Consider the following 25,639-nt stretch of genomic DNA (forward strand, 5'->3'; position numbering starts at 1 on the left):
AAAGTTGCTGACATGCCCAGCAAGCCATTTATAATGAAATGTATAATCCTTACCATAAAGTAAATACATTGGCCAGTGATTGTTGATGAAATGGAAACACACTGAATTATTTGTGAGGTATTTATATATTAATGTATATTATCCATATCATGTCACAGAAATGCCATTAATATATTCTATTATATGTATTATTAATAATTTTTACCTAATTTATAGGCAGCTCCTAAAGTGTTACCTTGTCTCTTCTGCAGTTTTGTCAGCCGCACGAGATCTGGTGAGTTATTTTATGTGATGTGTGTGCCGCAGGGCAACCGTAATGGATTGGCAGCCGTGGTGCGGCCCTGGCCCTGGCGGGCCCAGCCACGACGGGACCGCAGCGGGTGGGCGGCCGCCTTTTTGTCTCATTCATCCTCTGTGGGGAAGGGGAACGGGGGCGGCTGCAGGCGGTGGTCGGCAGCCGCTGGTGCCCGACAGGCAGCCCCACGCCGGGCAGGCCCTGTGCCCGCGGCGGGCCTCCCACCTTCCCCAGCCAGCCGGAGGCCTCTGGGTGGCCATGCTTCGTCCTCCCTCCTCCTCCGCCTCACACCTCCCCTGTGTGGCCGCCCCTTCACGACGGAAACATGACTTGTGTGTGTGTGGCCGCGAAGGACATTTCCTTTGTCCCCACGGCAGATGCCCAATGTGTGGGATCCCATGTCGCCACAGGGCCGTGCCGGGAGTGCTGCTGCCCGCGGCCGCTGTGGAGAAGCAGCCGTCCCCCCGCCACACACGACGCCCCGCAGCAGCTGCCCACGCGGGGCCGCCGGACACGTCCGACACACCCACGTCTTCTCTCATCTCTCCGCCCAGCTCGGCCCCGGGGGCGGCGCAGTGAGGCCCCGAGGGGCCGCCGCCGCCCGCCCCTCGCCCGCCCCTTTCCCCGCCTCCTCCCCGCCGCGGCCGGCCGCCACACGCCGGCAGCCTCCGGCTGGGCTCGGAAAGGCGAGGGGCTCCCGCCGCGGGGCGCGGGGTCTGCCGCCGGCTCCCCCGGCCCGTGGAGGCCATGGCGGCCATCCAGAACCTGCAGCTGTGGTGCAAGCAGCAGTGCGAGGGCTACCGCGATGTCAGCATCACCAACATGACCACCTCTTTCCGCGACGGCCTCGCCTTCTGCGCCATCCTCCACCGACACCGGCCCGACCTCATGTGAGTACCCTGGCCGGGCGTCGAGGCCAAGGCGTGGGCTGTCGGCTTGGCGGGGCCGGGACCCTCCGCTGGCGGCTGCGGGCCCTCGCCGGGCTGCGGTCAGCCGCCGTCGAGCTGCGGACCCCGGGCCCCCCGTCCACCGCCTTCCCTTTTGCTGGGGCCCCGGCAGAAACCCCAGCTCCTCCATGGGAGATGCTGCAGGCGGGTGGCCCTTGCTGGGAGCTCCACTCGCACCCACGCTGAAAATCTCCAAGCGAAGAGCTCTGCTCTTGCTTCCGACGTGCTTTTTTCCCTCCTCATATGTTTTTCCTTTTTCTCCTTTCTACCTTCTGTGGCTGAAGTAGAAATATTTTAAGCGCGTCCTTTTCCGTTGCAAGGCAAGTCCAGGCACCAATTTTTGGGAAGCATTTCCTTCTTTACTGTTTGTGTTTGCTTAGTCTGGGCTTTCCCCGCTCAGCCCGACAGCAGCTCTGCTGCTCATAAGTTGGGAGGCAAGGGCTATTTAAACAAAATGCAATAGAAAGGCAGGGCCCAGGAGCCGCTGGATCGTACGTGCATCATGTATTTTTCCAATCCAGAGCTCTGTCTGAGGGACGCAAAGTGTTTTCCAGCCCTTGCTGGTGCCAGTGCTGGTACACTGTGGGTTTTGACCTGTCCCTGCCCAAACATTAACATCTGGGAAGGTGAACTGCTGAAGGGAGATGTAGATCCTGCTTCCTAGTTTGTTGGTTTTTTTTTTACTTCTGGGTTCTTTGGACTTTGAGGTGGGGGGGGGTTGAGGGGGGAAGTCAAGGCAGGGGAGCAGTGCAAAGATTGCCCAGGAGTATTGATTTAAGTGTTAGGTCTCTCCCAGTCAGATGTGTCCAGCTGGTAGAGGGCTAGGTTGGGTTTTCTGTACTGTGGGGTTTTTTTCCTGTTCCTTGAAATCTGCCTTTTTCCTTGTGCTCCCAGGACAGCCTGCCGCTTGGGTTTGTGTGCAGAGTACAGGTGTCTTGCTTCTGGTGGAAGCCCAAGGAGAAGATCTTGTTTGCTCTCTCTCCTCTGTTGTTTTGAAACTTGGAAGAGGCAGGAGCAGGCTTGGGCAGCGGGAAGTTAGTGCAGGAGCATCAGGCATGCTTTCTCTAGTCCCCAGTGCTTGGACAGTCACCATGGTGTTGCCGTGTATGGCTTCCTGACATGCAGTCGTGTCCATGTGACTCTAGATATTTCCTTTCCTTCCTTTGATTCACAGTCCCAAAGATACAAAATACCAGGGCTGAAAGGTTGACATGACCAGGAGGTGCTCCTAGAGGGACTGTGACTGCTTCCTGGCCAACTCTGCAGCTGGCCCATCCGGAGCATGGGTGTAAACAGGGGCTCAGCAACTTGAGAGCTGGAATAATCCTGTTGACCAGTTTAGTGGGTTGTTTACAGTCCTTGAACTGTGCATCAAGGGTTGTGGAGAGACATATCTTAAATAAATGTTCCTGTACTGAAGCGGGAAAATGTTGCTTTTGGCGTCTCTCTGTTCCCATTAATTTTCTTTTACAGAAGTTCTGCCCGACTTTATTCAGGACCTTACAGAAGCTCTTTCTGACTTGGACCAGCTCAGCAAAGACTGCCTGAAGGTTAAAATAAGGGAAGCTTTTATCAGGGATCTCCCTTGTCAGTGTCAGTGGTACAGTGCAGGAAAGCACCAGGTGTATCCTTGGCTGGGCAAAGTCCTGCTGGAAGGAAATTACGCTTTCAAGTTGTTGGTGGCCATGGCTGCCAGGAGTCATGTGTCAGATCCTGGGGCTGAATACTTGTGTACATTCTCCGTGAATCTGTAAGAGCATCTTGGAGTGTTGGTGGTACAGGAGCCACAGGCAGAGAAGTGTGGCTGGGTGCACGTGTGGCTGTGACTCCTGCTTCCCAGAGGCTTGAAGTGGTTTATCCTGAGCTCCTCTTGCTTTTATCAAAGATCCGAGTTGAAGATTAAAAGTGTCGTACTGAAAATAAAGCTAGAAAAGGGTAATTGGTGTTTGGAGCAGTCTGTGTTTGCAGCAGCTCTGCTATATAAATCACTTGCAGAACATAATTCAGTCATGGCATTGGACTTTTGCAACAGTGTGTTTTCTGTCTTGGTTTACACAAATGACATTCTTGGGCTGAGGAGAGCAGGGGATTTCTCCTTGCAGGAGCCTGAGAAATTCCCAGGAAAACTTAAAGCAATTACAAAACATGGTCATAATCATGGGCTTCTCTTGTGGGGTATGTGGGTCAGAGGACAGGCTGGAGTGGGTCCCTCCCCCCTTCCTGTTTTCTTGCTGGAAGATGTATGGAAAATATGGTAACTTTGCTCAAACTCGGTTGACGTCCATTTGTATGTTACTGGTGAACAAGGCAGGCTGTGTAAAATTAGAAATGCATTTCCCACTCACTTCCCACTCGCCCAAGGATGCTCTGGGGGAGTTGAGACACATGCTGAATTACCATGGAAATTCATTTCTCTGTTTGTCCCAGCTGAAGAGTGCTTCATAGCCAGCCCCAGCCAGGCACACATGCTGTGCCGGGCAGGTCCCAGCCCATTTTCTGGGATGGTCGCGGAGCCCTGAGTCTCCTCTCATTGGAGGGGTGTGAAGCGTTATGGCAGTGCGGTGGGAGGCTGAGGTCTGCGGCTGCCGCATGTGATGACAATGGCTGTGCAAACTCTGGCCACAGTTCTAGTGGCCTGATAAGTGAGTTAGGAGAAGCAGGGGAGCCGTGCACACTCGCTTGGATATTAATGCCAGATGTCGAGGAAAGGTTTTGATTAAGCGCCTTCTCTTTGTCCGGGATCTTGCTCTTTCCCAGACTGCAAGCTGCTGTTTAGCTCGGTGTTCTGGGAATTGACTGGTTGTGAAATCCCCCTTGGCAGCTGAGCAGCAGCAGCCACCCGTTCCTCCAGCCGTGCTTCCTGGGCCGCTGTCAGCTCCTTAGCAGAAGGCTGGGGTGAAGCAGAGCTGTCGCCTGCTTGGCCTCTGTGAGGCTGTGGTTTGCGTGACAGGCGTAGGCGAGGGGAGGATGGTTCCGGGGTCAGGGGGTCTCATCTGTTGTTGGTCACCCCCAGCAGCAACACTGCAGCTCGCCAGCAACACCAGGGCAGTGTGGGGCAGGTATTGCTGAGAGGAGGAGGAGTGCATGGGGGACATCTTCCACCCGGGATTCCCAGCCCTGTCCCTTCTCCCCAGGTTGTTTGCACCTCCAGAAAGAGCACAGCTGAAAGATCCAGAGCATGCTGGATTTGAACCTTCTGTTCAAGGACTGTGAGTAGGCAAAGGGTGCTTCACTCTTTTTCAGCGATCCTTTTGACTGCACATATCTTATCGTCTGTAGAGAAAATAGTACAACAGTGCTGAGAGGCAGAAGCTTTTTGAGGCCATCGTGGCTCTGGGACTTTTTTTGCTCAGTCTGCTCCAAGGTGAAGTTTCCAGCCGAGTTAGTGCTTCCAGCAGCAGCAGTAGAGATTCCTCCTAGGGAGGAAGCACATGGGCTTGCAAAGGACTATGGCATGCTCTGCGAGCACTGGGTCTGTGCAGCTGGAGCTGTGGGTGGTCACGGAGGTTTGTGGGCATGAGAAATGCTTAGCCACTTTTTGCTAAGAGAAGGATTTTTTGGGGAGCTAAAAACTTCACTATTCCTGTGCTAGTGAACTCTACTCTGATTTGTTTCCAACACTTGGAGGCCTTCTCTTGAGTCATATTTATATTTCTCACCTCTTCCAATTAATTCAGTTGCCTGTGTTTTCTCAGTGGAGAACTCCTACTTCTCTATTTGTATAAACTTTGCTTTCTTAGGATTACATTGGTCCAGAGAGCTTTGGTTTTGGTATTTGGTATTCCAAGACAGGAGATGCACCAACAAGAGCAATTTCCAAAAGTATTATATAAAAGCAGTTCACCTGACTCGCCAGGGAAGGAGTGATGCTGAGAGGGCAGGAGGCTCTTGAAATGCTCGAGTAACCTGGTGGTTTGCACTCTCCTTTGGGGAACAGAAGGGGGTTTCAGACATTCACCATCAGAGATTTGGATTTCTAGGTCTGTTACATGCCACGCAGTGTGAAGCTGCGCGCACAGTACTATTGCTCCCACGCAGAATGCTGTTTGCTAAAGGCGCTGGCCGACAATAAATAGGTAACTCCAGCGTGTTATGTCTTACATGTCAGAATGACTGAGGAAGCTGGAGCTCCCTTTTGCTCTTGCAGGTGTGTTCCTGTGTTCAGGATGGCTCTGCTACAGAGACCTTATTTGGGAGCAGAACCGGGAGTGAGGCAGAGAGCTGCAATCATCTCCTTCAGCTGGCTCTTAAAAAAAGCTGATTTCTCTTGCCTGACACAAAACAGGATGATTGTTGCTATTGTTTCACTGAAACTTTTTTGGCTTGTGATTATTTTTGTTGCTCTTTTTAATCCATTGTCTCAGGGAAGGGAAATCTCCGGGCAGGAGCACTGCTTGAAGAAAAACCTCTGCAAGTCCCTTTGATTTTGCACAGGAAAAAGTATATGATTTAGAGGTGGGATGTGTTCTTGTCTTTACGTGCTTCTTGGGGGAGTTTGACCTTTGGGTCTTATCTGTTGTTCGTTCTCTCCTTATCCCACAAAGCAATACCAGATGCGGGAAGCAGGGAGGAGGCATAGGCTGCGGCATGATGGTCAAACCCGTTTGAAGGCGCCTCTCTTTTTTATGATGTAATGCTCCACTTTCTGTACTAAGTAGGTAAAGGACCTTGGCTTGCTCCTTGCTGTTACAAGTCATGGAAAAAATTCCCCTGCTGCGATACAGATCATGTGTTTGTCTCATGAATAGATCGCTGCGAGCCAGCTTTTGCCCTGGCTTTCACACGGTTATCCTGGCTCCTTACAGAGGTGAGGGACTGGCTAACAAGGGTAGGTCCACATTGGTTATAAAGGTACTACGTACAAAAATAGCCTTTTCTGTTTATCAGTGAGAATTTCCTCTCCGATACCAGCATTTCGCTTAGCTCTGTGCCAGCAGGTACAAGGATTGTAAAGTAAAACTGGGTTATCAGAAAGGGATTGACCCTGCCCGCTTGCCTGGGCAGAAGGAAGCAGTGCTGCAGAGCCGGGCTGCCAGCCAACAGCTGGGTTTGTAGTCCCAGTTTAGCAAATGACAGTCAGTTTAAAACAAAGCTGACGGTGGCTGTTTCCTAAGCAAGGGACATGCTCTGCTATGGGTGAGAAAGCATGCTGCTCTACTTCCAGTAGCACAGACTCACTCTCCCCCCCGTGCTTTCTTGCCTGTCCTGCCAGGTCCCAGTTTCTGAGTTCCCAGCACAGTGCAGAGAGAGGTGACATCTGGGCTGGACCGGAGACAGGGAGAACAAATCTGGGGAGAGGAGAAGCAGGAGGTGATGTCCAGGGACAGCAGAAAGGAAGAAGGATTGTTGACTCTGGCTTGTAACTGCAAGCAGTAATTTGTCTCTTCCTTTTCAGTTATTGGTTATGATTTCAAATCAAAGGTGACAGCCCTAGGGAAAGGAGAAGAAGATTTCTACAGGCAACTTTGTGTTATCAGCCGCAGTATTGTGGTGTGGGAAGAGGTATCTTCGAGGCAGGTTCCTGGTGCTGGTTTTGTGGAGCTCTGCCAGAGGAGAAAAGAGGATTTGAAACCAGAAGTTGTGTGCTGGTGGAACCAGCAGCTTCTGAGATCAGAGGATACAGGTGTGTCAGAGAAGTGTGCTATACAGTGTCTGAGGGATCCACACCTCCTTGGAGCTGAGCTCTCTCTGTGTGGAGTCAACTTGCAAGACAGGAGAAGAGCATGGATGTGACTGTTTGGAAGCCAGTTCCAGGGAGAGAGTGTTGCAAATCTGGCTGGCAGGCATCGCTATCTTTTTGAGGTGGGAGACGAGCAAGGCTTTTTGGGGGGGGGGGGAAACAACACCCAGTGAGTTAGAGGTTGCTCCTGCATTCAGCAAAACCCCTGAATCTGGATGGGATGTTTTGGCATCAGCATGTCCTGTCTGCAGGAGGCTGTGGGAGTCAGCCCTGAAAGGGTAGGTGTGCCAAAAACGTGTTGTGCTGCCTGTGGACAGATGGCTGTGCTGTGCCTGCTGTCCTGGGAGGTTCAGCAGGTCTGTGACTGTCTCAGGTGGGATCTGCCACACCGCTCCCTCCGGAGCATCTCTGAGAAGGTAGGGTGGGAGGATGTGCTCCGTCCCCCAAAACAGTGAATCTCAGAGAGGTTTGAGAAGCTGAAAGTGAAGCAGCTTGCTCTGTATCAACAACCTGAGATTTTTCTCTTCTTTCTGTATTTCAGAAACTTCAACTCCCTTAGTAAAGAAAATGTGTATGAGAACAACAAATTGGTAAGTGACTTTTAATGTTTTACTTTTGGTCTGGTCTATGACCTGGCACCTTGCTTTTATGTTTTAGCAACAGAAACCCTGCAGATGCAGTGTACTGCATTTAAATCCTTTGCCTTATTCTGCATGCGTCCAACCTTCTGATTTGAACGGCAATGTCCAGGCTTGCTGGCTGCTTGAAAGCAGCCAAAGACTGCTCACACTTCTTCACTGCCTGCACAGCCGTGCCTGGGTCCAGCGCATCCTGTGGCAGCAGGAACTTGGACAGAGATGCTGGAGGCCAAGACATGGACATGGACATGGACATGTTGAGTACATGATGCTCCTCGGGGATGGAGCAGGAGCTGGGAGGTAGCTGATGTGAGAGGGGAAGCGTAGAGAGTCTTCCCCCACTTCTGCTTATGCCCGATGCAGGCAACGGAGCCTGCTGGAAGGTGGAGACACCCTAAAACCTCATCCTGCCTGGACACTTCATTCCAGGATGGGATTTGAGTTTCTCTTGTTCTGTCCATGAAGAAAGTATAAGTTGGGTAGGTCAACCCACTCCTGCACTGGATTCAAGCATGGGCTTAGTGCTCCAAGGAAGGATATTTTCTTCCCTCTCTCCCTCCAAAGAGAGAGGCAGTGGATTAAAATGCTTTTTTTCCCTTGGCATCACTGCACACAGCTTCATGGTTGCTTGGCAGGAGCTGGGGATGTGAACAAACCATGGCAGCTTACTCTTGTCTGGACTGGAGGAATGACACCCTCTTACGCAGTGAGCCGTCTGGAGAGGTCCATGCCTCCAGGAGACCTAAACTCGCCCTGCCACGCTCCTTAGCTTCCGCTCCCCTTCGGCCCTGGCCATGTTCACAGCGCCTGTGATGGACCCCCCTCTCCCCACGCTGGGCCTGCAGTATGTGAGCGGTTATTTACGCTCTCCGGGGTTCTGCCCTGTGTGTTCCTCTCTTCTAGGTGAGGTTCAGACCAAGCGGTTTTGCCCTTGAGGTTTGGTATTTGGCAGGCAGCGGGGCCTCTTCTCCATGGACGGTCATCCTGGCCAGAGCGCTGTGAAGCCCTGAGTGCTGCTCCTTCCCCAGCCAGGCTGACAGTGTCTGCTCTGCTGGCGGCTTTGCTTGTCTCTGGGAAACGAGCTGTATGAGCCACCTCCGCTGCTTTTATTAATGAAAAACCTCTTTGTGCCTCTCATAAAGAGTTGCTCCCCTCCTTTGTCACAGCCTGTGTTCCCCCCGCCTCCACTTCTTGGTTTCTTTTATGACCTTTATTTTGCTCTCTCTTCCTTATTCCACCTGCTGTAGGATGACTTGTCTGTATTGCCCTTTCAGTGCTGGTATCCTACTGCCTTGGCTCTGCCGTGAGGGGGTTGACCCCTCCATCTCCCTGTGGGCTCCTGGGCTGCCCTCCCCCCTCGGACTGCTCTCCATCCTAGCTTCTACGCTTTCTTCCTCTGGCTGCCCTTGGGATACGAGTGGGTCTGACTTCTCCCAGCGCTGTTCCTCAGCTGTTTTTCAGACCCTTCTTGACGCCTCGCTTCTTTTGCTATATTATTCAACTGAAAAAATCTTGTCTGGACTGCAATTTGCCTTATAAGGTCTTCTGCCAAGGAAGAATGTGTTACTTCTCAAGTGCCAAAATAACCAACCCCAAGCCCTAGAAAAATTTCAGTTGGTGGCATTTTTTTGCTAAATATTTAAAAAATATATAAAGAGGAGAAAGGTTTCTAGAGGCCTTGGATCCAGTTCTTTTAGTGCTGATGGTGGCATCGTGTAGCTGATACAGCAATAGCCTGTGTCAGAGGAAAGCTGTGCCTGGTTGGCTCGGATGGCCTCGAGCGTATCCTTTTATCTCCTGTGTGCAAATGGGAGCAGTGGCACTTACCTCCTTCAGAAGGCACATGGAGCTGCACCGATGAAAAATGTTATGCAGAAATAGTTTGTTGCTTCTTTAAAGGCCAGTCTGAGCAGGCAGGTAGAGGAGAAGGGCAACTGGGCCATGTTAGGTGGTGATCTTGTTGGATCTTCAGGCAAGAGGAGTTCCCAGGAACATGAGGATGCTGTAGGCACAGGGGACACTACATCCTAATGCTGCTCTCTGTATTCCTCACCTGGCTCTGGCCAAACCAGTTGTGTGCATAGAACATCCTCCTCTTTGTGGTCCAGGCAGCCCCTCGCACTTGTTCTGTGCCTGTTGCACTGGTCTCACCTATGGCACCATCTGGCAGGAGGTGGTATGGCCTGTGTTCCCACTAGGCTGCACACCAGGAATGTCCAGCAAGAAAACTCCACTGGTCAGACCAGTTGTGCAGTCAGTGCAATGGGGAACACTCCAAAGAATATATTAAGTGCCAGGTTACGAGACAGGCAAATGCCAGGCTGGGCTGGCAGACGGGATAACGCAGCCGGAGGTAACTGGCTGAAAGCGTGCTTAATGTCAGCTCAGTTACATTTTTACTGGGATACCTAATGGAAAAAAATGGTAATTAACTTGCTAAAAAATAATGGCTGTTTGTTTCTTCTAAGCAGAATAGTTGGCTTGTACACCAGCACTGTTGTGTGTCTGTGCCAGAGGTCAGATGCGGAGGGTTTTAATAAGTTCAAGTGTTTCTTTAACACTTTCACTGTGGGGTTCAGCAGTAGCCTTCCTTGTGTCTCCACTCCTGCAAGTGCTGTTCTCCTTTGCTGTGTTGGCATTTCAAAGGGGATGCTCTGAAGGGGGAGGGAAAGGAGTTTTTCCTATAAGCCAGGAAGGAAGAGGGATGGAGAAAGTCCCTAGTAAAAGCCCTACACTGACTTGAGAAAGAGCAAAGTTAGCAAAGTTGCTTTATGGATGTTGCATTTTTGTTGTCTTCTAATAAAGGCTCTTGTTCAGAAGCAAAAGAAAATAGCTTTTCCTTCCTTTACCTGACTTTGATCCTGCAGTTTCAAAGCAGAAGGGACCACAAAGAGGAATATTTGCCCCAAATACAAGTTAGGCAGCATGGAAATGGTTAAGCTGTAAGGGAGCTAAGTATTGGGAATTTTTCTACATTATTCCTCTTTTCCCCCTCTCTAGTCTGGGAGAGAGCGCTCCCTCCTGCAGCCCAAAATTTCACCTTTTTCAGATGGAGAAGAGCAGGCAGTAGTAGGCAGGAAGCATTAACATTTGCACAGCACTCGGAGATAGAAAGCTGCCTGCGAACACCTACCAGCACACCGTTAGCTGGGGAGCGCTCCAGGTTGGGCTGGAAGCCTGGAAATGAAGCCTGGACTGACACATCCCCTTCTGCCAGGCCGCGCTCCCCGCAGCTGTGCGTGCCCAGATAGAGGCAGGCTCGAGGAGGAGCGGGGGAAGCCCAGGTGAGTTCCTGTGCAGCGAGCTACGGCCAGCTTGCCAGGCCAGATTTTTGGCTCCCTGCCTGAATTTCTCAACGCAGTGGCTGGAAGCCATGACTCCGTTGGTTCCTGTAACGGCTGTATGATGTAGGAGTTAAACTGGTGCAGCGGTTCCCCAGTAGAGTTATTATTTGAGTGGGGCTGTTTGTAGTGGAGTTTCTTACTTCTCATGAGGAGCAGCTCTGCTGCCTGGGCTGGACAAGACCCCCTTTTTTTTTTTCCCCTTCCTTCTCTAGGCATTTCGAGTGGCGGAGGAGGAGCTGGGGATCCCAGCCTTGCTGGATGCAGAGGATATGGTTGCTCTGAGGGTACCAGACAGGCTGAGCATCCTCACCTACGTTTCCCAGTATTATAACTACTTCCATGGACGGTCTCCCAGTAAGTACCATATTCCCTGGAGGGATGGGAAGGATCAGAGCTTCATTTTATGCTTTCCCTTACCTGCTAACAAGCTTGGAAAAGCAAAATAGATTGCACAGAGGCATTTTGGTACCAGAACTATTTCAATGGAACATCTGAACACTGTTTTACAGTAGCACTAGTGGTTTTGGAAGGGCACAGGGCTGTGCCTTGTCTTTAAAACTAGTGCCTTAAAATTTAATATACAACCTAAAATTTCTTACAGTTCAGCCAGACAGTAGCAGTGAAGGTTCCCGCCCATGATCCCCACCTCAGCTTTCCTTTCTTGAGCACCCCCATTCCTGCCCCAGTCTTTGCCACACTGGAGAGCTGGTGAGAACACAGAGACTAACAAGGCTGAGCTTGTGTGTCAGTCTGCCAGTGTAACAGCATCCATGGTAGGGCTTGTACAGCACAGCAGTACTGATATAAGGAAGTAGAAGAACATGACCCCCTTAACTGGCATAATTGTGATAGCAATTCTTTCAAACATAAAACAGGCCACAGAGCTGCCAAGACATTATATTCACCTACTGGAGAGTTTATCTGGGCTCACAGGAGCATTATTGTAGACTTGGTTTATATTTGGCTTTAAGCTCCTACAAAATGAAATAATACAATAAACCAATTTCACAGGTTCCCCCAGAGGAAACTTTAGAGAGTGGGACATGAATGTCTTATACTAGTTAAGGTGAATCTAGGTGGAGAAGACAGATATGTATTGAAAAATGTCCTACATCTTGGAAAGAAAGAACAGTTCACTCCGAGAGCTGCCTTTCTAAACTCTTCCCCCTTCTCCACCTCTTTACACAGTTAAGCATGCTTTTTCTCTCCCTCCACAACCTCTTCCCTCCCTTCTTTTCACTTTTTATTTCTTCTTTTAAAACCATTCTGATTGAAGCCAAATAAATTCCATCATGTTTGTGCCAAGTTGTGGGAATCTGGGTCAGTTTGGGGTCTTTAACCCCTCCCCCCCAGCATCTTGCCTACCACGTCATCAAGCACAGCACATTTTTGTACTCTCCAGTGTCCCACAAAACACTCTGGTTGCATTCCTGTTGCTGGGGTGAATGTGTGTCTCTGAAAATGAGCCCAGCCAGGAATGTGCCCTCTGACACCAAGCAAACTCCTAATACCATCATCCTGCCCTTCGAATGGGCTCCAGCAGGACCATGAAATAAGCAGGAGGCCAGAGAGGGCCAGCGGCCAATATTTTATTAAGGTCAGGAGTTTACAGAAGAGTAGAGCTGAAGCCACGCATCTTTCTGCTGGGTTTGGGGAATTCAATAAATGGCACAAGTGGGAAGTGAGGGGGCAGCCCGAATCTAAACTGTTTGCTGGGTCGGCTGTGACCAGTCCACTGGTCGCTGCGGTAAAAGAGCCCTGGGTGTTTATTTGGATAGCCAGCTTTCTTGAGAGAAGACTGCTGGGAACTGGGCTGCTTCTCTGCTCCCTGCCCAGACTCTGTATTTACCAAGAAGGGTATCATCTCTTTTCAGATGGGTGGTCATTTAATTGTTCGCTTTTAAAGTGAAGCTGTGGCTCAAATATCCCACAAGGAACACAGAGACATCTCACTCAGAATAGGAAGTGGCACAAAAATAACATCCCCGTGAGGCAGATGAGGGCTCTTGTCTGTAAAAAATGTGCATGAAACCTTATTTCCGAGGGAAAGCTCCCTGCACTTCCCAGGACATGGGGAATCATTCCTTGCTTGACTGAAGTGTGTTGGAGATTCTCTTTTCTCTGCTTGTTGTGAATTTAGCAGGTTTCTCTTTCATCTGCAAAGAAAAGAGGATTGGGCATTTGCAGGCTTCTTGGTGGCAAGTCTTGGTTTCCACATCAGCACCACCATGGCACCTCCAAGTCTTTGTCATTGTAGAATTACCCATTTTTAGTGGTCATTTCTCCATTCGACAAACCTGTTTGCTCTGTGAGAGTCCCAGCTTGGATGTGGGGTGGACACCCACAGCAGTGAAGGTTCAGGGTGTGTAAAAAGTCTGGAGCACAGCAACTTGAACAAAGCAAACCCTCTGTGCTTCAGTTCCTTAGCTTAATGCATAACAGAAGTGCCTGTTTCAGTGGTGATCAATTCCAGACAAACTGTGAGACAGGTAGAAACTCAAGGTCTTGTTCAGATCATTGATGGATGGTGTTTTGTACTCTTCCACTTTTTCATTCCCCTCCGTGGAATTCCCTGAGTAGAAAAAAATCAGCAGTTTCAGCTGAATGTTAGTAAAATTCGCTTGTTGCTTCTTGTCCCTCACTCCACTACAGAACTGCTTGTGAAGGAAGACTGTGTCTCCTTGTATGCTTTGCAAGTTATCCATCGGGCACCTCGGGAGCTTCTTATATTGTAAATTACTTCTAAGCCCTTGAGTTTTCCTTATGTTACCTTAAAATATTCCCTTCTTCCTTTCTTCCAGTTGGAGGCATGGCTGGAATCAAGCGTCCTTCCTCTGAACCTCAGGAGCAGCCTCTGGGGAAGAAAGCTGTTTCAGAGCCTCCTAAGCCAGTGCCACCAAAACTGCCTCCTGCCCACCCCCCAGCCAGAGCTAAGCCAAAAGAAACCTCCCCAGTCACCACAGTAAGAAGTGTGTTTTGGTGTGTTCTTTATACCTTAAATCTGTTCAGTGAGCTAGAATATTAGGCTAGTTCAAGGCTCCTAGTGATAAGGACTTAGTCTCTACATTTTCTGCTCACTGTGAGGGATTTAATCTCGAGGTCTGGTTACTGCACACGTTCAGGTGGGAGTCATTGGAAAGCCATCTGTCAGCTGGGATTCGTCTAGAGGTGAATAGGACATGGGTGTCTTAGGACATGGCTATGCTGTTCCTAGATCTTGGGGATGAAGATTTTTGGCAGAATGTATTCTTTTTGCTACAAAATGTTGACTAAATTCTTGGAAACAGTTTCAAAGCAGAGTAGGAATGAAAACAAGTGTGGAAGAAGGGAAGCTCCTCTCTCAAAAGTGTAAGGCCCTTTCCCAGCTAATTCAAATCAGAGACCTTTGCACTTCCAGTTTCTTACAGCCAGACAAAACACCCTGGTCCTCTGGCTTTGTGGGAGAAAATCCCCCTTACTCTAGCCTCCTGAGGGCTGTTTCACTTCATATGAACAAGGGGTTAGCGGGATCAGGGATTTTCTGGGTATCACTTCTCTGTCCTAGCCAACTGGCTGCACATGCTGAACACTCACCCACCTGGGAGATTCATAGCTGTGTGCAGGACCATGGCGCTGCTTGCTCACCCACTGCTTCTCCCCACAGAAAGGGGTCCTGGCAGAGAGTGGGAATATCCTTAGCAGCAGCTGTGGGATCTGTGGGAACCATGTGCACCTGGTGCAGCGCTACTTGGTTGATGGGAAGCTCTATCACAGGAACTGCTTCAGGTACAGCTTTTCAAAGTGGGAGTGCAGGCTTGTGGGTCGCAGTGGGGCAGCCTGGCTCCCTTGGGACTGGAGGGAGAGTGGTGTGAGGCACTCAAGGTGATGGAGGGCATTTTTGTCAGAGTGGAGGGAGCCTGGGCTTCCTCTTGACCTGTGCATAGGGGAAACTCTTTGCACAGGTCTGTTTTCATCCACACCTTTCCTACTTCAGGCTGTGCTATCAGCAGCTCATGTTTCAGTGCGTAAGGAATGTTCACACAGGGTCTGCTCACTGCCAGTGTGGTACCTTCACCCTCCCTGTGCTGACAGTGGAATTGTGCCTCCACTCTTAGCTGTGTGTCAATGGCCTCCCAGTGCTCTGGAGGATGTTCTCTCAGGCTTTTGTATCCACAGGTGCAGGCAGTGTTGGAACGTGCTTCTTCCTGGAAGCTACAAAGCTGGGCCTGAGCCCGGTACCTTCATCTGTACCAGCCACCAGCAGCCAGACGATGTCCAGATCTCTGGTCTCCGCAGCACCGGGAACAAACCTGGGAGTACCCCAGCCCCTACAGCTGCCAGGGCATTCCAGAAAGCAGCAGAACCCAAGAAACTGGAGCAGGTGTTGAAGAAATCCAGCCAGGAAGGCCTTGCTAATTCAACCAAGCCATCTGTTTCGTCTTCTGGAAGCTCTGGCTTCAAAAGTGTAAATACTCCATGGTCCTCTTCAGCTGTAAATAAATCAGATGACTGCAAAGGTACTTCATTGGGGAATAAAACAGATCGCCGTGAAGGTACCCCATCAGAGCCTCTTTGGACAACCTCCACAACAAAAACACAGCAAGCCCGAGAAAATTTTTTTCGGTCATTAGAGTCCTCCAGCAATAAAACCTCTGATGCTAAAAAACAAGTCCCTCCTTCTCCTGGCCCTGGTAAAACTGCCTCTGCCAGAACGACTACTGAGGTCAGTTCAGTGAATACTGAAAAGGATCAGGCACGTAACCATATTATACAGGCTCTGGCTGGATCAAACACCTCTCCAAACAGGCTGGGAGGACTTAATTCCACTGGTTTCTCAGCATCCAGCAGGTACGTATTATTTCTTTTTCCCTTTTTACTCCCAAGATGATCCTTGGGATAACTTGGAGAAGTCCCTGCATCTTTCTTCCTTTTCCCTGACTGCTTTTGTGGCTGAGATTTAAAGACATGTAGAGGGATTCATCCAAGTCTTTGGAACAGAGGCCAATAAAAATGTCCGTCCTTTCAAAAAGACTCACTGGGTTGTTCTTTTTTGCAGTGGCAAGTTTTCTCCCAGCAGTTCTCAGTGGCAGAGTCCAGCTCCAAAAGCACATTCCAGCAAAACAGGGTACACAGCACTAAAACAGGAAAAGATTACAGACTCTCTGCCCAAGAGCCAGACTGCCAGCAAACCTGTTGACTCTGTGCACAAGCCAGAGTCGAAAGGCATCAAAGGTGAGGATGACTGATTCACAGACAGCTTTGCCTGCACACAGCATGCCAACTTCATGCCTTTCTCTTGGACCAGTACAATGAATGTGTCAGTGACTCCTGTACTTTCTGTCTGTACCACCACGTAAGGGTTTTCTGAGTTCTGGGGTTCAACATGCCTCCTTTTGTTCCTGTGCAATTGCTCCCTCTAGCATGGTGAATTTTTCTTCTCTGAAGATCACCAGGTATTTGAAGTTGTACTAGCTGTCATCAAATGTTGGGATTGTGGTGGCTTTCAGAGGGTTAGGTAGACTTACCCAGGTGGGAGACCTTGCCAGCACTCCAGGATGATTTCATGATTGCGGTTGGCGCTCATCCAGCCTCCTTGTCTGTTTTGAACCAAGCTTCCACCATGGTGACTAAGCAGTAGGCTGAGGGATGATGTTCTGGAGGTACCCAGATGGCCTGTCTTTTTTTTGGGCTAGAAGCAGTATCTGTCTGCAGTTTGCTGTGAACTTGTGGGTGTTTTGTCTCCCCCGCTTCCTGCGACATCCTTTGGTCTCTGAGCTGTTTGTGTTATGTTGCTTTCAAACATGCCTGTTCATTTACACCATGGCTGCGTTTCGATAGCTGTGTAGGGTTTAAAGCATTTGAACTAAAAGGGGCAAAATGCCACCAAGGTTATTTACTGTCTATGTGAATCTGTGCATGCTTAACTTGTTGAACTGGTGCTGGTTTGCTTCAGTAACATCACAGTATCTACCCCAGTGCATGGCTTATCTCCCAAGATCCTCCTGTGACACAAATCTGGCTTGTTTCTTTTTATTGGCTCTGATATTATTTCGCTATGTCCTTTCCTTTAGGAAGCATGAATGTTGGTGAACACAATTCTGAGAGCCCAGCAGAGTGGAGATCTCGGTTGAAGCCTGTAGCCAGCAAGTGAGTATCTTGGAGCCGATGGGTCTCTGTGACAAGTGAATGAGGATGTCCATGTCTGTAGCTGTGTTTGTTGCTGCAGGTCTGTGTGCACATGGGAGGAAAGACCTCCTGTGTTTTAATGCTTCTGTTTTCAACAATTTGATGGAAGAGGCAAAGGCTTTAATTTCTGGGGAGGGAAAGTGTATTTCAAATTGCTGGATTCTGATTAAAAAAAGTGTGACCATCCCTGAGGGAGATCCAGCCCAGGATGTCCAGAACACTTCTGTGGACCATTCTGCGAGAGGGATGGTTTCCTACCTTTGTCTTTCTTCTTTCCAGAGACCAAAGTGGCTCTAAGAAACCTACTGATAACTCCCAGGTGGGAACAGGGAGCCCAGCACACAAGGAGACGAAGCCAAGTCCATTAGTTGTCCCATCAGCAAAGCAGGACTCTGGTACGGAGGATATAAGCTTTGCCTTCATTTTGCTGGTCAGGCAGGGGAATGGGTATTAGTGCTGCAAGGCACGTGTAAGGACCATGTTGGTGGAGATTGTGCCTTGCTTTCAAGGATTTTTGTTCTCTGCACCTGCTTTGGCCCTGTGGTGCCTTTATTTGGAGAGCTGTCCTTCCCCAAGGAGAGGGACTCAGTCTTCACAGGATGCCCTTCTTCTGCAAGACAGCTAGCAAGATTTCGCTTATTTTCTTTTGCATAAATGTGTAATCGTGAGAAATCTTGGTGATGGTTCCCAACCATTTATTCTTCTCCTCCACTCTTCTCTCATACTCTGGCCATGTAATCGGTGGTTTCTCCCTGTTTCCTTTGGGCTTGCACCCTTCGCTATTGTCAAGAAGGGAGAACTAGGACTAGAGATGAAGGTGGCTAGTGGTGAGTGCCAGAGATGCTGGGCAATAGAGGCATTTTTGTGAGATGAGGGTTGAAACTTCTTACCCAAAACCTGTCTGTGCTTCTTAATCCAGCTTCATCTGGTGGATTCATGAAGAAGAAGCTGATCCCCAGCTCAGATCTTATCAGGAGCTGTCAGAATTCAAAGCAAGGCTGGGAAGACCTTGGGGGCTCCGCCAAGAAGGAGGACGAGGGCAACCAGTTGAAGAGCACCACCACATGTAAGGTCTCTTCTGCTTGCTTAAAGGCGTTCTCTCCTCTGCACTGCCAGTAGACAGCCTGGGCAATCATTATGGGAGATGTGTCCCCGAGTTTTCTGTGGCCAAGCCTGTCATGGGGGAAAAATCTGTGTCATTATTTTTTATTAGCCAGCTTGACCTAAGCAGGAACCAGCCAGGCCAGAGAATTCAGTGGGAAGGGAAGAAATTAAAATAGGGATTTGTCAAGGTCACTACCCTGTCATTCTTTAGTCTCAAAGCTATGAAGAGGACCATCTCCTAATTCAGGGAACTGGGATCGTAGTTGATGTCTCTGTTCTGCTCCAGTTGAGTGGCTTTGGGAAATTAAAGGAATGCGGAGAACTGTCAGCCAGAGACTCCAGCTGGCAGGACCCATGGTAGCAGCAGCCAAGGCTGCTGCTTTTTGGACTTTCAAAGATGTCCTGACGAGTTCTGACCGGTTTGTCCCTACCCTTAATCCAGTTTCTTACTCCTGTCTTTTCAACCACAGCTTTACCGTGTACCTCTCCTCTTCTGCCCAGTTGTCCTTGGTCCTACATATCCCACCACAAACTGAAATTTCATGGAACTAACCTGATGTTTGCTGCTGTCCTGTTTGCTCGGCTTGTTTGTTCTCCCCTTTCCTTACCCCATCTGGCTCTGTCTTATCTGTTTGGACTAGAAGGGCCTCACGGCAGGGCTCAGCTCTGACTCTGATGTTTGTCTTGGAGCAAGCAGGATGGGTCCCAATGGCTTGATGGCCTCATGCTTTAGTATTTGTTAGCTGGTTCCAGCATTGTCCTTAGCCTGCACCTCTGACAGCTACGAGGCATTCACTCCAATTGTTTTGTCTGTTTTAAAAGTTTAGCATGCTTCCACTGCCATCATTTTCCCAAAACTTGGAAGTAAGCTATTAAGATAAGGGAGGCAGGTCTTACATCACGGCTTTCTAAAGCTTAATGATTGTCATTGGGGAGTGCCTGCTATGGGCAACTTTCCCAGCAGTCTTCCCCCATTTTTCACGTGTGTGCAAGTCTGCCATCTGAAAGGCAGCTGTCTTGCTTGGCACTTGCTTGGCAGCCCGTGGATTAAGGACAGACTTGTTGCTCCTCTGTATAGGTCTTTACCTCAGAACTCAGAGAGATTCTGTGAACAGTCAGCTACCGTTCCTGCCCTTAATCCTGTGTGTTGCATGGGGCTGTGGATGGTGAGCATTTCTGTAGATCATGCATTTTCTTTGGCGTAGGTAGTGTTTTCTGTTGAGAAAGGAGAGTCCAGGGTTTTCTTGCCAACTGTCCTACTTCCAGTTTGCCGGCAAGCAGCCAATCCATCCTGTGTCTGTCAAGACAGAACTTGAGGATATCAGGGGATATCAGACCCTGAGCTGATCAGAAGAGTGTCGTTTTACTAGCGGTTCCCCTCCAGTGCCCATGGTCTTCTCATGATCAGTGGTGCAGCTTTCTGCCTCGGTCAGAGGTACTGCAGAGATTACTCGGAAGGAGCCTGGAGATGCAGAGCTGAGCTGGGAGAGGGAGGTGTTGCTCAGGCAGTAGCAGCAGGCTGCTCATGGCAGGCCAGGTCTCTCTTGGAGGAACCTTTAAGAGAAGTGTGAGTCGCAGGTAGTGTACAGGGCAGCAAACCACCAGCATCCAGAGGGAAGAGTATCCTGACAGCAGTGCAGGGACAACACAGCTGATTGCTGCATCCACATCTTCCGCTTTTGCAGTCTTCCTAGAAAACACAAGAGAGCAAGGGCTGGACAACTAGAGAGCTGTCCTTGAGCTCTTCCTTGAGTCAGGACCAATTGCCAGAGAGACTCTCATGAGGCTCCCCTAGTCTGTCTGTCCTGTCTTTCTCCTTGTGTGTGCTGAGCCTGCACTGCCGCTGCCTTTCTTACAGCTCTTTTGATACTGGTTTTGCTTCCTTATCACATCATCCACATACGCCTCTGTTCTCTCTCTGTGGTAATTATCCAGCCCAGCCCCGTGGGTATCCAAATACCTCACACTCTTCTGTAGTTATTCTTGCAGCACAGTTGGGCAGAGGAAGCTGAGGCACAGTGGAACAAATACACATTGCTTAAGGATTGATTTTAATAGGTGTCCGGGGCCTAAATAATGCTGTGTAGTAGGGCCTAAGGGACTTCTCACCTACGAAATGTTTTGTGGAAGGAATTGAACCTTAGTTTCTCGAGGCCTATGCTAAGGTCCCCTAGACCATCTTTTGTTTCATCAGTATTTACTGATACTTCTTTGTACAAGAGCACCAAAGGGGCATTTTAAAGTATATCTTGGTGTTTCCTGTGACAGTAACCCAATATTTCTGTTCTATCCTTCAGAAATTTAATAAGGAATGGCTTTTGCCACAATAAATATCTTTGCATTTTAACATGATAGTGAATGAACATGGAAGTCAATATTCTCAGGTGCAAGGTCCCAAGTCACACCTGAGTTAGGTGACTGCCTATGCCCCAGGGATGAAAGCAGCGCCCTGTGACCGGAGGGTATCTGAGTGTCCAGCCACGAGCAGTAAATCAGGCTGTGCTGATTCCTGCAGACATCTCTCACCTCAGTCTAGCACGCCAATGCATGTGTATCATCAGTGCCCTCTGTTTAGTGGCAGGGACCTGTTGTGCTCTTTCTGGTGGTGTAGGCACTGTCCCACACAACAAAATTATTTAAAGCTCTTTGGGTTTTTTCTCCCTTCTAGTTAAACCCTCTGTTCCAAAAAGCATCCAGAGCCCTGAAGCAGTGTCCCCAACCAAGGTATGGCTGGAAACCGGGTGTAAGGGGAACAGGCTGGGGTTGTTGAGTACCCTGCTGGAGTGCTTGCCCAGATATATCTTAGTTTGTCTTATTGGGAGGGTTTATCTGAATTCCCAGGGAAAGGGTGAAAGGCTGTGAGGCAGAGACAAGATGGAGAGACTGCTGGTTGTCTCCCACGCAGGGGGACAATAGAAGCTGGAATAAGACAGAGCCAAACAAAATTCTGGTAGATATTGTATCCAGCAACAAAAGAGGGGGGATGTCTGTGGATTGACGAGTGTGGGTAGATGTTATCACTCGCAGCAAATGTATTACAGCACTGTTAACGCTGCAGTGGCCACTGCTCTGTTATGAGCCGCCAGCTCTGCATCTCTGGGGACTTGGCCCTTTCAGGACATGGCTCTGCAGTTGGGCTTCTTACGTCATTTCCCACCTCTGTTGGGGCTGCGACCTCAGCAGGTGAGGGCAGTGAGCTGTATTTGGTCCTACATTTGTTTTCCTAGCTGCATCCAGACTACCTCCCTGAGGAGGAAATCCAGAAGAAGGTGTGTGACATCGAGAAGCAGCTGGATGAGCTGGAATTGAAAGGAGTGGATCTGGAGAAGCAGCTGCGTGGCTGCGAAGGAGGTAAAGGAGACCGGGGGCCAGCTCTGTTGCAGTGGGGAGATGTGAGACTCATGTCCGACCCTTGGGCATTCTTGGCTCCATTTGTAGGAGCTCACGCTACATGTGAGACACCAGGTTGCCAGAGTTACCTGGTGTAGCAAGATAAAGCGCTGGAAATTTTAAACCTTCTGTGGCTGTTTCCTAGCTTATTGTTTGACCAACGTCTTGTGTTTATTTGGCTGATGATCAGGGAGCTTGGGGAGTGGAAGGCTGCTATTGATCTGGCTTTTGGATCCGAAGCCAGACTGGCCATCATGGCTGGCTCTAATTTCACAGGGCTTAGTGAGTTCATTCAGAATGGTAGAGTTGGGCCGGCCCCATGGAAGATGAGCTGGTGCTCTGTGGCAGAGTATCTGTGAGCAGCTTCCTTGAATCTGCAAGGAGTGATCTGCATCCTTTCCGTTGTACCCCGGAGTACCAAAGATGAGCTGTTTTCACTTGAGGTTAGCTATGGCTAATATAAGTTATCGTAGGCTCTCCCTCAAGTGACTGTGTGTTTAAGCCAGGGAGACGGAACTGATGCAGCTGCTGAAGGAGTCTTGCCCTTTGTCTCCTTTGCAGATGAGTCTGAGGATGCCCTCATGGTGGATTGGTTCAAACTGATCCATGAGAAACAGCTGCTGCTCAGACAGGAATCAGAGCTGATGTACAAGTAAGTACAACTGGAAATTCACCCGTCTGCTTGTGCACTTCACCTGTGAGCAGTAAGCAGGGAAGGATAGGGAATGTGGCAGCCCAAAAAATAATGTTCCAGTTGGTGGGATGAGGGAGGGCTTCAGAATGTCTCTGGGAGAACTGCCAGCATCCTGATGTATTAGCTGATGGGCCTTTGAGCACTGATGACCACCCAGGGTCTGTGATGAGTTTGTGGGGAGGGAAACCTTACAGGTATGTTGGAGGAAGATTTCCCTTGACCCACCCATACCGAGGTGGTCAGCAATGCAGAGATGAGGCTTTAACATGATATAAGAAGGGTCCAGCCCTGAGGCATGGAGGGGCAGTAACTCATCACTTCTATGATTCCTTTCAGGATGAAACAGCAGAAGCTGGAGGAGCAGCAGTGGAACATTGAGACAGAACTGCGACACCTTATGAGCAAGCCAGGTAAGGACCAGCTGCACTGAGAGTCCTGCTGGCCTCTGGCTGTGTGGAGCCCTCTGCTCTGCATGTCAGACCTGCGATGTCCTTCAGATCTGAATGACACTGCCAGGGATTGAAGTTTCACTGTGGGGTATCTCCTGACTGTACTGTCGAGCTGCCAGGTCCAGACTGCCTGTAACATCCAACCTGCCTGTGCTTTCTGAGGGGATGTAAGATGTGCCCCTGAGCATGAGGATAATAAAATTTGGGTCTGTGAGAGGGACTTCGTGGAGCAGGGTGGAGGCAGGAGCCACAGCAGGGGGGTACACACCTGTAGCTGTGAGATGGGCTGCCCTTGTCTTGTGCAGAGGAACTGAAGACGCCCAGGGAGAAGGAGCGAGAGAAGGAGCTGCTGGAGTCGTACCTAAACACGGTCAATGATCGGAATAATATTGTGGAGTGCCTGGATGAGGACAGACTCAGGTGAGGGCCCTCAGATGGTGTGAGATGAGCCAACATCAGGGATGATTTCCATTGTGCTTCTGCTGCTGCCCAGGCTGTAGGTGTGGATGTATGGCTGTAATCCGGACTTCTGCTCTATGAGAGGTGGATGGTGACCTGTCACTAACTATCCTGTCCTAAATGCTGCTGCTATTGCTTTCTTGGCAGCTGTTGGAAACAGATCAGGATCACAGCCATGTTCAGTTCTCTCTCAAGCTAAAGGTGCCCTGAGGACAAGGGCTGTGAAAATGTAGAAGGCAGGGGGAAGAGAGGGAGAGGCTGGAGATGGGGAGGATGGAGGCAGCGTGGGAGCTGCAGGAGGACTCTGGGAACATGAAGCTGGGCATGTGTTCATCTGCTGCAGCAAGTGAAAGAAAATTGTAGCCGAGAGTTGGATCTTCCCCAAGTTCAAAGTCTGCTGTGTCAAGTAGCTGGATTTTTGCCTCCTGTTGCTGAGAGCAGCCTCTGTTTCTTGACCTCCGGGCACCAACTCCAGCTCGAGGATTCTAGTAATGCCCAGGCTTTTGGCTCTGGCCTTGCCCAGGCCCAAGGACATAGCAGTGTTTGTCCTTGATTGTGATGAGCACCTCTGCAGCAGCCCAGGCTACTGGTGTCTCAACCTTGATTCATCTCCTCGGGTGTGGTGGTGTCTCACAATTCTGTGAACTCAAATGATTCATAGGCCAGCTGGGGGAAGGGCGTCCGTGCTGCAGTGCTGGACTGGCACGGTCTGGAAATCCCCCCACAGGCTCTTGCTTTCAAGGGAACCAGATGCAATTTGCTAATGTCTAGGGCTTTGTTGTTTTGTTTTTTTTTTTCACCTGGACCCTTCTCAGCGTGTGCTAGGGAGGTTGGTCATTTCTGACTGGGGGAATAACAGCAGTCTTTGCATAGTTTTCAGTGTCTACCACCTTGTCGTGAAACACAGCAAAGTTTTCTAATGCCGTGCTGTTCCATTACAGAGAGCAAGAGGAGGACCAGATGTTGGCAGACATGATCCAGAGGTTGGGTAAGGGCCCTTTCTACTCTTTTGGAAAAGCACTGGGTGGCACTGTGGATGTGGGTCTCAACCTGCTCTGTGTCTGCTCCCTCTCCTGCAGATGGATCTCTCGAGAGCCAAGAGCCTGAGAAGAAGAAGAACAAGTTCCGCTTGTCCAAAATATGGAAGCAGAAAAATAAGAGTAAAGTGCAGGAGTGATGCTTCCCCTGCCCAGCCCCTCAGCTCTCTGACATGGAGACTGCAGGTTTGCAGACCAAAGGAACACTGTGAATCCCCTCTGGCCTTGGCATGGGGCCCAAGGACACCTTTCCCAGAAGATCAGCTTCTAAGACTGTTTTCCTTCTTTGGATCCAGCTCAAGAGCTGCCTTGCTGGCAGCTCAGGAGGGCAGAGCTCAATTTGCCCATCTGCTGCTTGGGTCATTACAGTCCTGAATGCAGGAGCGTGGCACTGCATGTCGCCCCACAGTGCCCCACTCATGCCAGCCAGGGCTGTGCCGAGGATGCTGCGCTTAGACAAGCAAAACAGCAGCTTTCCCTTCCTCCTTCTCTGCGTTTGCTGTGGCCCTTTGGCCAGGATAAGAGACACAGAGAGGGAGGTGCTATGGGGCATGAGAAATTGAGGGCCTCCTCCTTGTTACGCCAGTGCAAACTGAACTGTGGGCTCTACAACCAGGGCAGGCAGAGAGCAGAACCGCCTCCGTATCTATGGGGTGGGATGCCCGAGACCCAGAGGGGTTTCAGCAATAGAGCTGTTCCCAGACCTCCTTTTGTGAGGTGCTGTAGGCTGGCTTCTCAAAGCCATGAGGGGTTGCTCACTGCTTCATTCCCTCTGTGGGGGAGATTTGTAGCTTCCTTCTTTCTGTGACTGCACAGTGAAGCAAGGTTTTCATTGTGGCCCATCCTGCTGAAAATGAACAGAAGTTTTCTTTTAACAACCAGGTGCTAACTGTGGGAGCAGAAGGGAATTAATGGGTTTACCTCACCCATGAATTTTCTGCGTGGGACCAACATTTCAATTCCTGAGGCTCTGCCCCTGGGCAACCAGTGCCCTCAAGGGGTGCTGCGGTTCACCTTTGTGGGACCAGGAGAGTACAAGCGGGTCCTGGGCTGTTGGCAGTGAGTCGTTCTATTCTTTTGTCAGTCCAGAGTGACTGCAGACAGACTCCTGCCCTGTACGGCAGCATCCTCTCTTCCCAGTCAACCTGGGGAGCAAGAGTGGAGACAGGCAGTGAAAGACCAGAATAATTCATGATGCCTCTGCCTGTGGGATGTGTGAACTTCCCTGTGCTTCCCTCCTCCCTCCAAGCCAGGTACTTTGAGTTTTCTCCGGGTCCTGTCTGCTAGCAGGGCCTGGGATTGTGCAGGGAGCAGGTTGGCTGCCCGCTGTGCCCGGTGGCATAGCAGCGGCGATGCGTCCCTTACCCACGAGGTGGCAGTGGGACTCTCTGTCCCCGGCAACCCGCCCTGGGCACCGCAGGGGTGTGCTCGCTGAGG

At 50.1% G+C, this 25,639-nt stretch overlaps 1 protein-coding gene across 1 annotated transcript; it reads left to right on the plus strand.

Annotated features, from left to right (window-relative positions):
- The first annotated feature begins 478 nt into the window (after positions 1-478).
- On the plus strand, positions 479-24,546 carry MICALL2 (MICAL like 2). Its single transcript, XM_082006582.1, has 17 exons — positions 479-1,185; positions 7,464-7,512; positions 11,117-11,258; positions 13,706-13,866; positions 14,548-14,669; positions 15,060-15,731; positions 15,940-16,115; positions 16,955-17,030; positions 17,349-17,464; positions 17,989-18,135; positions 20,842-20,897; positions 21,401-21,524; positions 22,125-22,215; positions 22,594-22,667; positions 23,012-23,126; positions 24,107-24,153; positions 24,245-24,546. Exons 1-17 carry the CDS (start codon positions 1,043-1,045, stop codon positions 24,340-24,342), a joined length of 2,409 nt encoding a protein of 802 aa, XP_081862708.1. The 5' UTR covers positions 479-1,042; the 3' UTR covers positions 24,343-24,546.
- The last annotated feature ends 1,093 nt before the right edge of the window (positions 24,547-25,639 follow it).

This window comes from Phaethon aethereus, assembly GCF_964289735.1.
Source record: "Phaethon aethereus genome assembly, chromosome: 15".
NCBI classification, from domain to species: domain Eukaryota; kingdom Metazoa; phylum Chordata; class Aves; order Phaethontiformes; family Phaethontidae; genus Phaethon; species Phaethon aethereus.

Coding starts and splice junctions, on each gene's coding strand:
- MICALL2 (XM_082006582.1), top strand. CDS start 1,043: ATGGCGGCCATCCAGAACCTGCAGCTGTGGTGCAAGCAGCAGTGCGAG. Junction 14,670..15,059: donor TATCACAGGAACTGCTTCAG/GTACAGCTTTTC, acceptor TTGTATCCACAG/GTGCAGGCAGTGTTGGAACG. Junction 22,668..23,011: donor ACACCTTATGAGCAAGCCAG/GTAAGGACCAGC, acceptor TGTCTTGTGCAG/AGGAACTGAAGACGCCCAGG.